This window comes from Paroedura picta, chromosome 10, assembly GCF_049243985.1.
Source record: "Paroedura picta isolate Pp20150507F chromosome 10, Ppicta_v3.0, whole genome shotgun sequence".
Classification (NCBI taxonomy): domain Eukaryota; kingdom Metazoa; phylum Chordata; class Lepidosauria; order Squamata; family Gekkonidae; genus Paroedura; species Paroedura picta.
This window is the reverse complement of record NC_135378.1, coordinates 70,157,408-70,170,479: the sequence shown is the minus strand read 5'-3', so window position 1 is coordinate 70,170,479 and position 13,072 is coordinate 70,157,408. Positions and strand designations below refer to the sequence as shown.

The 13,072-nt window shown below is 46.1% G+C and overlaps 1 protein-coding gene across 3 annotated transcripts; it reads right to left on the bottom strand.

Annotated features, from left to right (window-relative positions):
* Positions 1–138: 138 nt before the first annotated feature.
* BDH2 (3-hydroxybutyrate dehydrogenase 2) lies at positions 139–12,089 on the bottom strand. 3 transcript variants are annotated; one of them, XM_077300751.1, is made up of 10 exons: positions 11,985–12,089; positions 9,904–9,983; positions 8,936–9,014; positions 6,117–6,213; positions 5,388–5,496; positions 4,223–4,283; positions 3,386–3,499; positions 2,205–2,263; positions 1,608–1,700; positions 139–994 (listed from the first exon to the last, which is right to left on the bottom strand). In XM_077300751.1, exons 2-10 carry the CDS (start codon positions 9,973–9,975, stop codon positions 941–943), a joined length of 738 nt encoding a protein of 245 aa, XP_077156866.1. In that variant the 5' UTR covers positions 9,976–9,983; positions 11,985–12,089; the 3' UTR covers positions 139–940. The 3 variants fall into 3 exon arrangements, with proteins under 3 accessions (XP_077156866.1, XP_077156867.1, XP_077156868.1); XM_077300752.1 differs by lacking the exon at positions 11,985–12,089 and adding an exon at positions 11,628–11,954; XM_077300753.1 differs by lacking the exon at positions 11,985–12,089 and adding an exon at positions 10,355–10,688.
* Positions 12,090–13,072: the final 983 nt, after the last annotated feature.

Here is a 13,072-nt window from a genome sequence, read left to right as displayed (position 1 = left end):
CCCAAGTTGCACACACTTCTAAAAAGAAAACATGCTTGTTTAACTTCATTCAGCGATTTGTATAAATTATGCAGAAACATTACTGTATCTTACAGAACTCTTACTGAAATTTGTGCACAATTGCACGCATACACAGTATTGGAGAAAACATTTTATTTGTTCTACAAGTACTCAAGAAAAGCAATGTAGGGCTTTAAAAAAATACATGATCAGACTGCCTCAATTTAACATGGCTGATTGAATATTCAGAGATAAGTGTGCTCTTTGTGGCCCTCTTTTTCTTTTATAGTTAAGTTAGATTAGATGCAAGCATCAGTGTGGGAATCAGAGTCCCGATGTTTTCTAATGAACAAAACGCAGGCACCAAAAAGCTAAGTGGTGAGTCATTCATGTGCTTGGTTTATGCATGAATAAGGGTGTCTTACTGCTTATTCACTACTGTTAAAAGCCAAGAATGTGATTCTGCAGTGAAGACAAAACACCCTCATCCCCACACACCTCACAGTGCAGTTACGTTGGGGAAAGACTTGGTTTGTGCACAATCAATTGCACCCACTGCACTCTGCATAGCAATGGATGAGGGAAATGTGATATCTTGGCAACAAAAGGGCAGATAGAGAAGTGTCAGGGGCTGTGGCTCAGGGGAACAGCCTCTTCTTTGCATATATAAAGTCTCAGGTTCAAACCCCAGTATCTAAAAAGGCTCAGGCAGCTACAGGCAGCTTCCAACAAAGAAACAAACAGGCTCGTATAGTGCAAGAAGAGTGGAAAATAAGGCTTGTCACCTACCAGATAACTGACAAACCCGGGGGGGAGGGGAATCGATCATTTTTAGTCATTAAGGGTGCCAGCAGCACTGAGACGTCTCCTAGAGTGTGAGCATTAGTTTTTTCCTGTTCTCCAAAGGGCAGTTTGCAAAAAGAACCGTCAGAAAAGTAAGTCACAGGTTCCAGCCGCCATCAATGATGCATTCGTTGCCAGTCATATAGGCTGACTGGGAAAAAAAAAAAAGGAACAGAGATGTTAGAATTGAATTGATAACGTGCCAAGTAAAACAGAGAAGAACTGTATTGTGAGCTGTTTCGAGATCCCGCTAAGAAGAACAGTGGAGTGTAAACACCTAAATGTAGTATGAATCAGGACCAGAACTTGCAGAAGTTAATCATATGAAACTTGATTAGCTGATCTCGATGATGGATTGTGAAAGGGAATGAAAAAGTTACAATATACACACCTTCTGTAAAGGCTCAAGGGGGTGGCAGGTTATAGCGGATGAGCAATAGGGTTGTGAGTGTCCAGCATAGTGCAGGGGGTTGGACTAGATCAGGGGTAGTCAAACTGCGGCCCTCCAGATGTCCATGGACTACAATTCCCACGAGCCCCTGCCAGCATTCGCTGGCAGGGGCTCCTGGGAATTGTAGTCCATGGACATGTGGAGGGCCGCAGTTTGACTACCCCTGGACTAGATGATCAAGGAGGTCCCTTCCAACTCTATGATTCTATGATTCTATATATTTAAGTGGCAGTAACCAACTGGAGCTAGTGCTTAACAGGCACCATTCCAGACAGCTTGCTGCAATGCTTTGGTGTCGACCCCCCAAACTTACTTCATCAGAAGCCAGATAGACAAAGAGGTGGGCTACTTCATCGGCTGTAGCAAGCCGGCCCATCTTTTGCCGGGCCACCATGTCCTTCAGTGCCTGGAGATGGAAAAAACCACATTCCCTGTTTAAGTGCTTCTAGCTTTTAAGTGCAACCCCAGAGCAGCTGCTTCTCATTATGGCTGTGGCATCAGTCTATGGTGCCACCGAAATGTCAATGTCACCCTCAAGATACCTTTCAGAAACACACATATTAAATGCAACCTGTGATCTTGAAAGTGAAGGAGCCAGGGGTCATAAGGGCCATGTCCGCGAACAAAAAAACACCAGAAGGGGCTATCATTGTAAACAGCAGTTCCCAGTGGCCAAAGGACTCTCTTCTTGTCAATGGATGGGAATGTGACCTCAGTGAACACATTCTCTGGAAAAGGTGGTGGTTTTTGGATTGTTTTTTTTTTCAAGGACATTCAGTTTTGTCAGCACAGCGAATGGATTATGATCTGCAGTCTGGGGAGGTCAAAACAAACAAGGTTTGCGGCAGCCCTCCAAGAACTAGGTTCCCTTAGTGCGTACTTGACAGCAATAATTAAATGGATTGCTCACCTGTTCAGGATTAGGCCTGGCTTGGATTCTCTCGCGTAAAGAAGGAGTGTCAACAGTCCCTGGGAAAACATACAAACACCAGTACTGATCACAAATCCCCAGTCTGAAAGGCAGCACAGCTGATCTTCAAATGCAAAACATCGCCTGGAAAAGTGTCCTTTTTAGTACCGTGGTTGTCTGTGACATGAATGACGCTCAGCTGAACAAGTCCTCGAATGTATCCTCCTGAGTTCATTTTCCAAAGAGATAGTTTCAGAGGGGTTGAATCTAGCTCATTTCCCATAAGCATTCTTAGTGATGATGAGCTGAACAGATGGGGACTATGTTGGCTGACCCTTAAGAATGTTAAGGCATGGCAGATCTTGTCCCCTTTGCAAGAGAGAGGGAGAGGGCCTAATGGACCTTTAAGTCCTGCTTCCAGTCTTAAAGAGAGGCAAAAGGTGTTCTGTTACTTGGAGATTTGGTGCTATAAGCAGCCTGGAGTATGGGGTTGCCTGGGATATATATTTAAGCTTCTCTGCATTCTTTGGATGAAGAGCAAGGTGTAAGGTGTGAATTTTCTGCATTCTGCAGGGGGTTGGGCTAGATGAGCCTTGGAGATCCCTCCCAACTCTATGATTCTGATTTTTTGATTCTAAGTGTATGATGATTGTTAATGCAGGAATGAACTTATGAATAAATTAAGATTTAATTATATGGATAACCAGGTTGTGTGTCTGTGTTAACTAGGGGGAGGGGTGGTGTTTGTTACCATCTCCATAAAGGAAACACACCAAGGACAATAGAGAGGTGGAAAGTCCCAGGAAGTGACAGCCAACTTATGGGGGGCCTTTAGGGCAAGGGGGGCCAAACTGTGGCTTCCCAGATATCCATGGACTGCAATTACCATATATTTATTTATTAATAAATTTTTAGCCCGCTGCCCAAAGACTCGTTCTGGGTTACAAATAAACATACAAATCCCATTAAAATCCCATCTCCCTCACACAAAACAAAAGCATAAGATTGGTGGCATAATACCCCCCTCCCAACCTACCCAGAACAGGCCACTGCCTCAGGATATGGGGTTCCTGGTCCTGCCCCCTACATGACTGAAACAAACAAGCTGTATGTCCTTCATTCTTGACCAGCAGAGCTGTGAGTTTGGCAGTCTATCCAAGGGCAGAACAAACCACTCTTACCAGGACAAATACAATTGCACCTGATGCCTTGATCAACGAAGTCAGCCGCGACAGACTTGGTGAGGCCAATGACTGCAGCCTTCGAGGTGCTGTAGACGCACCGATTGGGAACTCCTAAGAGAGGCCAGGATCACAGCAAGTGAACAGAATGTAATATGTAGTTTAGTACTAAGAAGGCACTCCGCCCACCAAAACTTAGTTGGCCTGGAGGACCAAGTTCACAGAGAACTGCCTAAGGAGGTGGTGAGCTCCCCTTTGCTGGTGGTCTTCAAGCAGGGGCTGGACAGATACTTATCCCGCATGCTATAGGCTGATCTTGCATTGAACAGGGGGTTGGACTAGATGGCCTGCATGGCCCCTTCCATCTCTATGATTCTAACTCTTCTAAAATTGAAAAACACCACGAACACCACCATGCCTTGTGGAGTAACAACAGACATCTTTTGTGCTGTGAGTATATATCAGGAAGGTGATATCTATATCTGCTGTGTCTAGATTGAGAATCATCACCATTCCCATGATCAGAGAATCTCTTCCCTGGCCCTGGGATGATAATTTGGCCATAGCCCCAGAATAATCAGCAGCCACCTTCTACAAGGATGAACAGTAGTAAGAATTGTATGCAGTCAAGTGACAGCCAACTCAAGGCAACCCCAGGACCACAAAATGCCCAAGGCAAGCGATAGAGCAGAGGTGGTTTCCCATTGCCTCCCTCTCTGTAGCAACCCCACCCCGTCTTCCTTGGGGGTCTCCCCTCCAAGTACTAACAGTGGCCAGCCCTGCTTAGCTTCCAAGCTGTGATGATATTGGATATTTACTCACAAATATTAGACTGACCTTTGATGCTGGATGCCACAGAAGACATGTTGATAATATTACCCGATTTCTGATCAAGCATCTGTAAAACATGCCACCGCACATATTGTACCATTAAGACAAGGGTATCTTGTTTTAAGATAGAATGTACCACTTTTGTCATGAATGTGGATTAAAGAGAGAGAAGGTCGTTTCACATAGACTCTTGGTACATGAACAGCACTGCCAGGTAAATATATACTTGACGTATAAAAGGATAAGACCAATTGTCTTATCTCATAAGTCCCTGTATCAGCAACCAAGTGTTTAGTGGTGCTGCCTAGTTTAGAACTGAAGAGCACTATGAGCCCAGATAAGGTGGATATCTGAAAGTAGGTTAGTATGCACAGGCTGCCATTCATTTCCAAGTTGAGTTTAAAGTGCTGGGTATTACCTTTAACTCCTAAATGGCTTGGAACTAGGGAGGTACACACCTGTTCCTCAATTAAGTCAGCCTTCTGAGGCCTTAATCCATTTATATCCATTGGTCAGACTAAAAACCTATAAGAGACTAGGCCTCTTCAGTTATGGCCCCTAATTCTGGCATGCTCCCCATTTAGCAGTCCTTTTCCTGGTGCGGGGTTTGTTAAGCTTTCAGGGACAAGTGATGGGTAGGATCTACTGGAAGAGTTCGCGTGTAATGTTGGCTGAGCATATCTTCCTCCATCTTCCCCTTCCTCAAACAATCCGTAATTTGTTCTGAAATTCTTCAGTGATCAGCAGAGCTTTATAACCAAAAGGAATTGTAGGACCGGGGTGCTGCAGTTGAAGAGCATAAAGGAAAATAGCCTTTTTCTCCTCTCTTCCACAGCTACAAGGGACAGAAGAGAGGAAGTGATTTTACTTGTCACTGCAAGTATTTTGCACATGAGGAACGGCCAATCCATAGATAGCAGTTGCATGACCAATGACAGGCCCCTTGGGGAAAGGGAAGGTAGGGAAAGATCCCTTCCATCAGCTCCTTGTGTCAGGATTACGGGTGAATCCAGCCCACTAATTTCCTCAGGTATTTGATTTTGTAGTTGGTCTGTTTAATTTGTACACAATACCAAGTGTGATATGAGCCACCTCAGGAATCTGCAGGGGAGGTGACAAGTGGAAAATACTTAGAAAAAATAAACTGGAGAGGAAGGTAGGGTGGCCTTACCTTAGGAAGGAATGCCTTGATCATCAGATACATGCTACGAACATTGACCGTCATTGTAATGTCCCAGTCCTTTTCCTCACAATCCAAGATGGTTCCATGATGCACATACCTGGGATTCAAGAGAGATGGGGCAGGTTATTGTATTAACTTTGGGATCCTGGGCTTTTCAGTCTGATCCAAAGTGGGCTCACGCTAGCTTCCAGGGCATAGTCACACATACTCCAGTCCTCCATCTCCTGCAGCAATTATACATATAGGCATCCCCTCAAGGATAGGCATTCACATCCCTGTTTGTGTAAACAGTTGCTTTCAACAGTCAGCGTAGCAAAGAATCTGGGTTCAGTAAGGAGGCTAAGAAGTTTCTCTGGCAACACACAGAAAGGTCAGGTATTCAGTCTTCAAAGTTCGGGGTTGGTGGAGGGGGGAGAACAATTTAAGCCATATACTTTCATTTTTATTCTCTTCTGCAGCTAGGGTTTTCTGGGCCCTATCTGCGGAAGGGAGCATAATGTCAGTAAAACAATGGGTAGCTCTAGGAATTGCTCCAGGAAACTAGGTGAAACCATAGAGCATCTGGCAATTCCTAGAGCTATCCCATGTTACTTCTGGGTCTACCAGATGTTGCAGGATTATTGATGCTGAGTGGCTAAGACATTTCTAACATTTCTGTTGAAACCAGAAGCTAAACCCGCAAGGACAGAAGGATTAAAGCATCACGGACCACATTACCCTGCAACATTACAGAGAACATCGATTTTTTTCACTTCCTTGGCCAGATTTTCAATTTGCCCTTTGTTGGTGACATCCAGCACCCGAACTTGAATGCCTACAAGAGATATTAAACAACACATATGGCGTGATTTTAGATGTTAGACTGTCCTGATCAGGAAAGATTAGCTGGCACATCACAAGTGGCAAATATGCACATTATGCTGCTTTTACTGGGCTGTGATTCACAATTCAGGCTAGCCTACTCATCAGAGTCAAGGGCCAGGGGCAGAGGATGGGTTGCAAAGAAGAAGAAGAAGAAGAAGAGTTGGTTCTTATATGCCGCTTTTTCCCTACCCGAAGGAGGCTCAAAGCGGCTTACAGTCGCCTTCCCATTCCTCTCCCCACAACAGACACCCTGTGGGGTGGGTGAGGCTGAGAGAGCCCTGATATCACTGCTCGGTCAGAACAGCTTTATCAGTGCCGTGACGAGCCCAAGGTCACCCAGCTGGTTGCATGTGGGGGAGCGCAGAATCGAACCCGGCATGCCAGATTAGAAGTCCGCACTCCTAACCACTACACCAAACTGGCTAAGACTAAGCACAAGACACTCACGTATCCTCTCTTTGCAGTTCCAGCATAAACAAAAAATGCAGAGGGGGGCTTTGTTCATTTCCTCTTCCGTCCCAGTTGGAAGCAGGGATGCCAGTCCACCGGTTTTACAGCTCTTCTCCAGACTAAAGGGATCAGTTCCCCTGGAGAAAATAACTATTTGGGAGGATGGACTCCATAGCATTATACTCCCCTGAGGTCCCTCCCCGCCACAAATACTGCCCACTCCCTGGCTCCACACCCAAAGTCTCTAGGCATTTCCCAGTCCAGGGCTGGCAACCCTGGTTGGAGGGCACATGTGTCCCCAGAGAAAATGCACAACTTTTGCCTTTGACTGTCCTTCAGGAATCAGGGTGTAAACCTGCAATCATTTCAACCACCAATTACATTGTACACAAAGCGAATGGTTGATAGTCCACTTTTCTCAGTGGGACTCAAGGTGGCTTATCCAGAATGTCAACCCAACTACTAGATGCTTGTGATGTCTAGTAGACAATGCAATAAGATTTTGACTTGCAGAAATCTGGAAACCAGCCAGAGGTGAAACACAGGATGAAATATTAAACAAAAGCAAACATTATGAAAATTATATTCTAGGAACGTTCTTACCATACAAACTATATACAATGGTACAGACTCCAATCCCTCTTACCTCAAGCTTCTTTCTGAACCATATTGGTTAAGAGTGCAGCCCTGTTTCATATGCAAAACCACTCTTAAATAATTCAGTTTGACATAGCTTGCAAAAATACAGGAGACCGGGCCCTCCTGATCTCTTCAACCTTTCCCCAAGAAGGGCCAAAACAGAGAATGCACGTGTATTGGTAGTTGCTGATCTTATCAATTTGCAGGTTGGCTCCCTGTTTGGGGTTCTGTCCAGCACCAAGGTTGACAGAAATCTCAAGGAAATGGTCCTAGCTTACGTAAAAGGAAATTTTAACAAGCAATGATCACATTTACAGAAATAGCAGGCTAAGCTCCCATCTCCTATGTCTCCAACGCACATACACAGAGCAAAACTTAGCCAGACCTCGAGACAAGATGCATAAGTAAAGCTAACCATTTTATATCCTGAATTACTGGCTACGAGTCAAGAAATCATTAATCAAACTATCCCGAATGCTAGATGAGCCAGGCATCTACCGGTGAGAGAAAAGAGCTGCTAACAAACATGAACAAGAAGAATATTCTTTTGGGAGGGGTCTGATGGCCATCACCTCACACAACTCAAGCCAACTAAGAGTCAAGCACCAGCCTGTAACAAAGAGGGCATTAGAAGCTATAATTCCTGCAGAAGGCCCTGCTCATGGGAGCACTGAGGGAGAGGTGGTCCTGCAGATATGAGATATGAGAGATATGAGGGACCAAGGCCATGTAGGGCTTTGTAAGCAATAGCTGGTACCTTAAAATAGCCTCTTGATAAACATGTACATGCCTCAGGACTGTCCATACTCCAAGGTCATCATTGGTAATACATGATACTGTTTTGCTGAGTCATGCTGTAAAAAATGTATCAAAGGGACAAGAAAAACTGGGACCAGATTTATGGCATAGACTGCTCCCCCATCTCTTCTGGCTTTAGGCTCATCTAGACATCCTTGGTGTCCATTCAATGGAATACTTTTGGTGTGCATCACTGGCAGTGTGCTGAATATCCATAAACCACTGTCCATGTGTCAGTCACCATGCTCATCGCTACTAGCCCAAATGCCCTTAGCTACTATGATCAGGGAAGAACAGCACTCTTCCCCCATGACCAGCAATAGATGTTTCATGTTGTCCTCTGGATTCAACAGCACCATCCACTGGGAGTACACAAAGGGATTATGACAACTCCATATTTGTGGCTTGCTTTCCGATTAGTCAGTCATGCTTCAGCACTTCCCATTCCAGCAATTACGGAACAATGTCACAGGGATCACTGGGCACCTCTGAATCGCTAGGAATAATTTCCCTGTGCCAGACATGCATTGTCGCTGTTCAGGGTTATAACTGTCCCCACCCAAATGCTCACAGATGAATAACAGCTGTCAAGCTATTATACCTGGAAAATGCAGGTGACAGTCAGTATTTTACAGGTCAATCTAGCACAGGTTTATTTGAAAATATCACTGTGATGCTTACAAAAATGAGCCCAGGACTGAATTTTTAGCCAAGTGCAGAACTGCAGACAAGACGTTTCAACATGAACTGAGGACACACAGGGTTCCAAATAAAGAGAGATATACCTGGAAATGCTTCTAGTTCTCGAAGTTTGGCCTCATTGACATCTGTAGCAATGACCTGGGCTCCTTCCTTAGAAAAGGCCTTGAAAGCAAAATAGCCCACTGTTAACATTTAGAGGGAATGAGTAACAGGCTGTTCCTGCTTGCCATTCAGATCTTGGAGGTGGTTGGCCAAAGGACCAAGGAAGGATTTAGAATCACAGGGCCATAGAGTTGTAAGGGACCTCCTTGGTAATCTAGTCCAACCCCCTGCACTATAACATCAGAGTCCAGTAGCACCTTTAAGACCAACAAAGATAAATCTTTGTTGGTCTTAAAGGTGTTACTGGACTCTGAATTTATTGTGCTGCTTCAGACCAACAAAGCTACTCAATTGAATCTACCCCTGCACTATGCAGGACGCATTTAACTTATTTAGACCACTGGCCATCTACACAGAAGTAGCACTCTATGATAATTTCCAGCCCATGAATCACAGTCACTGACTAAAGCTGGGATGTTCTGCTTGTTTAGTATTAGTACCTTCTGTTGGATAAGATCTACACGGTGTTTAAACAGACTATTGTTCAGCTGACATTGAAGAGAAAAGTGCTCCTCTGTCTGTTGATTATAATGAACCAAGGAAACCATCTTGTGGCGTGCGGATGGGAGGTGAGTCAGGCTCGCAGTTATCCCAAATGCACGAGTCTTACATATGACAGAGCCAGTTAAAAGTAGGGTTACTAACTGAGGGAATGGTACCTGAGGAGGGCAGGTTTGGACAGGGGAAGGATCTCAGTGGCCATAGAGTCCAAAACATATCCGAGGCTTGTACCTTTTGGAGCATTTCCCATTGTTCTGATGTGGGATGTTTCACCTGGTGGCCAGTCCCCTCCCACAGCACATCATAAAGCATAAGATGCCCGTGGCTTCCAGTTATGGAAACAGTCGCATAGCCATATTGGAAACCCAACAAATATTTCCAGACTCACAATGGCAGCTGCTCGGCCAATCCCTTGAGCTGCAGCAGAGAGTACTATAACCTTTCCATCAAGCCGTCCCATGGTAAAACCTGTGGAAAGAAAAAAAGAGTTAGACTTACCTGTAATCCTTGTTCATGTGCAATACTGCATGGGCTGCATGATTGCAGGCCAAACCTGAAGCAGAGCTTCCAATATTTCTTTTAGAAGCTGTCTCCATGGATCCTTTTTCCTGTCCAAAGGGTCATGTGACAGAGGCGGGATGAGCACTTCTCCTCTCAGTTGCCTTTGCTGCTGTGAGGAGGCCCCTGTACGTTTGAAACAACAGTGGGGAAAGGAGGGAGGGATGTGTGTCTGCACAGAAGGCCACTTGATGAACAATGGTTAGAGGGAAGTGCCACCCCATTTTTCATCGTTGTGACTTCAGTGCAGTCCCACATGGGAGAATAGCAAACTCACCTACCCTAGGAAAGGGGTGTGGGCTGATCAATTGAAAATCCTTTGCAACACAGCTTCTGGCTTTAGGCTCTCACTGCAATTGCACTTCTAGAGTCCACATCCACTGAGTAGTACTTGATGGACATAGAAGGAATGGACCAAGTTGCTGACTTGCAGATGTCCTCCAGCACCAGTCTGGCAGGGAATGCTGCTACTCAGTTGCATCTGTCCATGAGGCTGAGGAGGCTAGGGACCTCAGGGGTATACAGTGCCATAGAGTCCACCTTCCAAAGCAGCCATTTTCTCCAGGGGAACAGCTCTTTACAGTCTGGAGATGAGCTGTAAAACCGGAAGATCTCCAGGTCCCTCCTGGAAGCTGGAATCTCTAGGACACAGGATAAGTGATAGGCATTTCTTTATCTGAGGAAGGATGTGTGCGCACAGAAGTTAATACCTTGAATAAAACTTGGTTGGCCTGAAAGGTGCCCCTGGTCTCCAATTTTCTTCTAGAGTCCAGGGACACCTTTCAGACCAGCCAAGTTCTAGTCAAGGTATGAGCTTTCATGTACATGTGCCCTTCCTCAGATACAGTGTCACAGAATATGGAAGTCATCAGTTTATACTTCTGGCCAGTGGTTCTCAACCTGGGTTTTTTTTAACGACCCTTTCACAGGGGTCGCAGCTTGGCCAGGGGGAGCATGCACACAACAGCTCTGTGGGGTAGATCGAGACAGAGCATTCCGTCTGTCTGGAGCAGCGGAAAAGAGCGAGATCGGCATAGTGGGATAGGAATCATAGAATCATAGAGTTGGAAGGGGCCATACAGGCCACCTAGTCCAACCCCCTGCTCAACGCAGGATCAGTCCAAAGCAGGGGTAGTCAAACTGCGGCCCTCCAGATGTCCATGGACCACAATTCCCAGAAGCCCCTGCCAGCATGCTGGCAGGGGCTTCTGGGAATTGTGGTCCATGGACATCTGGAGGGCCGCAGTTTGACTACCCCTGGTCCAAAGCATCCTAAAACATCCAAGAAAAGTGTGTATCCAGTAAGAGGCAGCTGAGAAACCCCGGGGGAAAAAACCAATTTATATACATTCATGAATAATGGATCTTCACGCCACTTGAATCATTTTATGTTTGGGGGTCACCACAACAGGAGTAACTGCATTAAAGGGTCGCGGCATTAGGAAGGTTGAGAACCACTGTTCTAGTTCAAAGTGTAAAAGTAAATTCACACAGAGCAATAATGAAAAACCACATGGTGTCTGAGGAAGTGCGCGTGCAGATGAAAGCTCCTACCTTGACTAGAACTCGGTTGGTCTGAAAGGTATGAGTTTGTGGTCTGAAAGGCGCCCCCGGACTCTACATTTGTGCTGCCGCTTCCGACCAGCCCGGCTACCCAGCGGGATCTTTGTTCTTCTAACCCGCGAGCGGGGTCTCAATTACAGTCAGGCCAGCCTTAGGGCGGACGAGCGGCGGGGGAAATGGCGAGCGCGGACGGGGCCAGCACGGGGCTCTTGGGAGCTCCGGCCGCAGCGGGAAGGAGGGGGCGCCGCGAGGCTGGGGAGGGGAGCGCATTCTCACGCGCCAAGGGCCCGCATTCCCAGGGACCTCCAAGGAGACAGACGTGATTGCTAAGCGAAAGAAAATACTCGCCTCCAGCACTTCGCCAGCTGCTGCTTTTGAAACCTTTGCCCTGGAGAAAAAATGCATCTGTTTTTTTTTTCTTTTTACTGCATGCTGGGAGTTGTAGTGCAGGGGTAGTCAACCTGCGGTCCTCCAGATGTCCATGGACTACAATTCCCATGAGCCCCTGCCAGCAAATGCTGGCAGGGGCTCATGGGAATTGTAGTCCATGGACATCTGGAGGACCGCAGGTTGACTACCCCTGTTGTAGTGCATTCTGAAACGTAGCTCGTCGGAGTTTCAAAGGATTGGGGTTTAGAGACCGCCATCTAGTGAGATTTCAGCGAACGAAAACTACTTGGCTGCCACTGAGGAAAAAAACAAACAGTTGCGTCAGTCCAGTGAGGTGATGACAAAGGGGACATCCAGCGGTGCACCTTGCCATAGTTTTCAGTGTTTAGATTGGAAAGCCCCCCCGTAGCCAGAATTGCTTGAAGTCAGACTTTCCTCTCTTCTTAGGTAAAACAAGATGCACTCCAGAACCACCGAGATGAAGTTATTTACTCCACTTGTATCTGCCTTTCCTCTCCAATGGGGACCCAGATCACCGCTTCTCCATTGGACCCTGGAGCAAGGTTAGGCTGCGGATGCGACTGGCCCAAGGTCACCCCGAGAGCCAGCATGGTGTTAGGGCTTAAGAGCTGTGACCTCTAATCTGGATAGCGTTGATTCTCCGCTCCTCCTCCACAGGCAGCCAGCTGGGTGATCTTGGGCCAGTCCCAGCTCTCTCAGCCCCACCTAGCTCAAAGAGTGTAAACTGCTTGAAAAGCAAGTATAAGCAACTCCCTTTATTCCTCCACACCAAACTTGCATATACACTTCCATTAAAAAAAATCCATAGCACTTGTGCATATAAATTAGGCTGTCCCATCTCTCAGCCACCCCATAAAATTGGGTCTCTTTGCAAACCTGAGCAAAACAAAGTATCAAATCTTTTTAAAATTTAAGTGACCAGAAGGAAGTTCCAGCCTGCCTGTGGAAAACTTAGCATTTGGCAACTATATCTGAAGTCCCAAAATAAATTGAGGGAGGGATGGGTGTTAAACCCCCAAATACAA